Source organism: Protobothrops mucrosquamatus, unplaced genomic scaffold (genome assembly GCF_001527695.2).
Source record: "Protobothrops mucrosquamatus isolate PMUCROS unplaced genomic scaffold, P.Mucros_1.0 scaffold_135, whole genome shotgun sequence".
NCBI classification, from domain to species: Eukaryota; Metazoa; Chordata; class Lepidosauria; order Squamata; family Viperidae; genus Protobothrops; species Protobothrops mucrosquamatus.
Genome location: NW_015386211.1, coordinates 967,365 through 972,002, shown reverse-complemented (window position 1 = coordinate 972,002; position 4,638 = coordinate 967,365). Strand labels below are relative to the sequence as shown.

The window sequence follows — 4,638 nt, the reverse complement described above, 5'->3', positions numbered from 1 at the left end:
CCATTTTCAAGTCTCAAGACAGTTGTGTTCAGAAGAGACAATTAGAGTGAATCATGGGCCAATGTACGATATTAGAGTAGTACTTCAAACAAAGGAGATGTTTTTAAAGCTTAATCATATGCCATGGAATCATTCTTGATCCTTAAGACATTGTTGGATCCTCTTTCCTGCCATCACTCTGCCCACCTGCCACATTTCAGAGATGGCAAAAATTCTTTAAGAAAGTATGTATTATTTTTTTCGTATCAACTGCGACATGCTTTGTTTGCAGAATGACAAAGTTTCTGAAATGAGGGTCTGAAGTTTAATTTGCTAAAAGGAGTTGTGGAAATGGAACATATTGGGAAGCCAAGTTTATGTGTTCTGTCTTTAACTATCAATCATGGGCACTCTGCAATGAAATCATGTATTGCCGAGATATTACTTACTGTAGATATTAACAACAGCATGGGGGAATTTGAGTGTCCCATCATTATTTTTCTAAATTTCCTCACTGTAGGGAAATTTCTTGCTAGATTAAGAGTTATCAGCTGTCCTACTACACATTAATAAACTTTTGCTTTGATAAAAAAAACCTATGGAGTAATTTAGTAATTGTTTCATATTTCTTGACAATCATACTGACCAATGCAACTTACGGATCAGATATCAGATATATTGAACAGCATCATATTTCATAGCAAGTGACTATGTTCTTGAGTCAGGTCAAGATATGCATAAAGAAAAAATATTATGTATTTATATTGCCCCTATAGCAGGGGTAGGCAACCTTGGCTCTTTTATGACTCGTGGACTTCAACTCCCAGAATTCCTGAGCCAGCATAGCTGCCCTAGAGGCATGTTCCATTTAATTTCCTTAAACCCAAGGTGTTATAAAATCCTTAAACTATATTATGTAAATTTATTGAAACAAAATTAGAATAAGGTAATTTTGGGACGGAAAGAAAAATTTTAAATTCTGATGATCAGAAACTTGTGAACAATGATTTTTCCTTCTCATTCTAAATTTGAGTTATCCTTGTTTTCCTCATGGAAAATATTGTTACTTTGGGCCAAAAGGAAAAAAAAAACATGGCTTCTGATTATCTGACAAATTTTCTTACTATACTTGTGTTTTCAAAAGAAGGTATGAGTCAAATAAATAAAATTACATATTTAGCTACCTGTGTTTCTTTCTAATTATTTTGATCTCAAAGGCATGCTTGTGCCTCTGTGTTCCATCCAGTTCTTAAGCTGCTTGTCCAGTACTTAACGCACAATTTTTTGTCAAGCAAAAATCTTGTTCCCAGCACATTTAAATCTTGCAACTTAATTGTTCTAATCTTCCCCTATTACTAGTTTTTAATTATCAGTTTTCTTCTTTTATACTGTAATGTCCGAGTCTTGATTTTCTGAGCTATGTGTGTGGTGATGGGGAGGACAGTTACTGGAAGGGTAGTATGTAAATATCTAGCATTCTGGAAGCTTAAAAAACTGTTTCTTCCTCCAGGCATTGGGCCAGGAAGATAGATAAGCTCATCTTCTGACAGGTGGAGGGTAGGTTTGATGGACCCCAGCTGTATGTTGTCCAATATATTAGTTATGGAATTTGTTTCTTTTGTATTTGAATGTGTTTTTTTTTAATTGCGATCATTTTTTCTGTTTTGTTTTTACTTGAGTTACACTGTCCAGAGTTGCAATTCCAAGAGCTGAACAATTAAGTAAATCTTCTAAATCAGAGGTCCCCAATCTTTGGGGCACCAGGGACCGGTGCCATGGAGAGAGGTTTTTTTTCCACGGACCAGAGAGTGCTTCGTTTTGTGCCTGCATCTCACAGATGGGGCTTTGCTTGTTTATGTGGACTGGTTGCTGGCATGCCATGGCCCAGTACTGGTCCATGGACCGGGGACCCCTGTTCTAAATGCTAAAATAAAGACCATTTCTGCAGTTGCACTTTCTATGTCTATACTGTCATCAGAAATCCTCAAATCTTGGGTAATGACTTCTGCAGGCTTGCAAAGCTGAGAAGGACAGACCTACTCTGCCTAACTGCAAGGATCCTTTTTAACCTCTCATACCCAAGGATATACAATAATATCACTCATTGAAAAAAAATAATACATCAATAACAACAGAGCTCATCTGCCCACTTGACCCAAATGCCGGGAGAAACAGACAGATCTAACAAGGCCGTCTGAATCTCCCATGGCATAGCTGTCTTAGATGGCAAGTGCTAAGAAGGTATTACTCTGGGGTCAAGCAAGATGGGATTGTGTGATCGAAGATCTGGTGGAGTGATAGAAATTGATGCTGGACTGGACCATGTCCGAGATACAGGAGCAGGGTTGCTCTTCAACCTATTGTTACCTGTGGGGTCCTTGGTGCTCTCTGAGCATGCTGGTTTTCTTGCAGACTTTTCATTAGCAAACTAGGTAACATTAGTGTTTATTGTTGTATCATTGTTATCTTGCAAGAAACAGCCCTTAGAAGAAGGGAAACATGACGCCATCCAAGAGTGCCTTGATCCTAGCCAAATTTCCTCCAGTGGAACTTAGGGGTGGAATTGGGGGCTGCTGCAAGAGCATTTGCTGCTTTGACAACAGTTCAGCTTTGGGATACAAGCCTCTCTTGTTGGATGACTGCCAGACCAGACTCATTCCTGGCTGGACAACCAATGGCATTGTGATTCATAGAAGGAAGGACGAGAAAGTCACACAAATATATGTATTTATTTGGGAATCAGGGCATTATAAACTTGGGGAATGCCTGCTTTACATATGTAAGAAAAAATAAACAGTATATTTTTTTCCAACAAACCATAGCAATGTCAATATTCAGGACATTCCATTTACTCAATTATAGTTACACTGTAAGACTTTGGGGAAATGTTCTGAAAGATGATGAATTAGAAAGTTATGGGTGGGTACTGGAAAAAGTTGGGATAGTGACCATTTCTCCATGTATTCATCAGAGATTGAGCCAACTGCCATTGAACTAACTGCATAGCTCCCATTTAGATTAGGGGTTGGCAACTATGGTATCTTTATGAACTGTGGACTTCAACTCCCAGAATTCTGGAAGTTGAAGTCCATAGGTTGTAGACACCCTAGCTGCCCATCTTGATCTATATTGTAGACATTCTCTGTCAAAAGACTTTCTCATATAAACATTAGTATCTTGCTGTTCTTCCTAAAAACATTATTATATAAGGGCTTTTTTTTGTTAATATCACCAATTATTTTTGCAACTAATATTGCTTAGCATGTTTATGTCTTGCCAGTACTGCATTAAAGAGTACTTATTTTAAAAGGCAATTTATATATATTTTTATAACAAGATTATTTTTCAATCTGAGGAACTCATTAATAAAGTTTTAATCCACAGACGGCTTATGCCTTATTTGGATTTGTTCAGTGCCAGTTCATTTCTTTTCTTGGCATGCCGTCTCTGAACCTTCCGAGCACGGGACCCAAATCCTAGGGTTTGAAGTGACTCTGTTATGTACTTCTGGCTTGGAGAGACACACAATATCACCAGCAACTTTGCATCACCACCTAAAAAGAATTAGAAAGATATACATGTTAACTGATTCAATTGCCCCAATGCCAAACCTTGACTCCAGAAAGCTAGGACATAAATACTATAAGAAGAAAACCTCTAGTAAAGCACGTTTGAACCATTCCTGTCTGAGTAAGAAATGCAGAGTGCTTAGGAATTAGTGTTGTAAAGGAAACTTTACAACTGCTCCTAAATAAATTTAGTTGCCATGAGATAGGATAATAATGTGTGTCTGTATGGATGATTAATAAAGCAAAGCAAAGTCTAGGAATAAAGGGACCATTTTTCCCAATGGAGGGTGTAAGAAGTGGAGTCCCTGAAGTGTCTGTGTTGAAACAAGTGGTTTTTAACTTGTTCCTAATGATCTTGACCCTGGATAAGTACCAAGCATCTCAAGTGTGCAAATAATAACAAATGGTGGGGAAAACCAAAAATGTTTGTGAAGAGCTCCAGAAGGAACTCTTCAAGTGGCTAAACATCAACCAATAGACAATATTCAACCAAAAATAATTAAGGCATTCAAATACCCTCAGTATGAGAAACCATTAGAACACTTGGAACTCTTTATCAAGAAAAAGGAAACGGGGAGTGGGGATGACTAGGTATATAAAATCATTGACAATGTGGAGAAAATGGCCAGAGAGACAATTTTTTTTTCCTTTGCTGAAAACTCAACAACTGGGAATGATCCAAAGAAGTTGCTTGAAAGGTTTAGACTAGTACAGTTTCATATCGTTTAGGTTTAGGTTTAGGTTTAGGTTTTATTAAATTTATACCCCGCCCTTCTCCTGGCGGACTCAGGGCGGCTTACAGCAAGTTAAAAAACAGACAAACCATACAAAATACTAAGTTTAAAATACAATTAAAATGAAATATTGATTTTTTTTGCCGTTTCTTTTTAGAATTATGTTAAAAACCAAATTAAAATCAAATTAAAATCAAATTAAAATATCCCTTAGGCCAGTCCCGCTAGCTGGAATAGCCATGTCTTGAGGGCGCGGCGGAAGGAGGGGAGATCCGGAATGACCCGGATCTCTGGGGGTAATTCGTTCCATAGGGAGGGGGCTCCAACAGAGAAGGCCCTCCCCCTGGGGGTCGCCA

At 38.0% G+C, this 4,638-nt stretch overlaps 1 protein-coding gene across 1 annotated transcript in view; it reads right to left on the bottom strand.

Annotated features, from left to right (window-relative positions):
- Positions 1-3,375: 3,375 nt before the first annotated feature.
- Positions 3,376-4,638, bottom strand: part of KIF25 (kinesin family member 25) — an 18,369-nt gene continuing 17,106 nt past the window's right edge. Inside the window, exon 8 of the mRNA XM_029284573.1 lies at positions 3,376-3,533. Coding sequence (XP_029140406.1) covers positions 3,376-3,533 — 158 coding nt within the window. The remainder of the gene's footprint in view (positions 3,534-4,638) is intronic.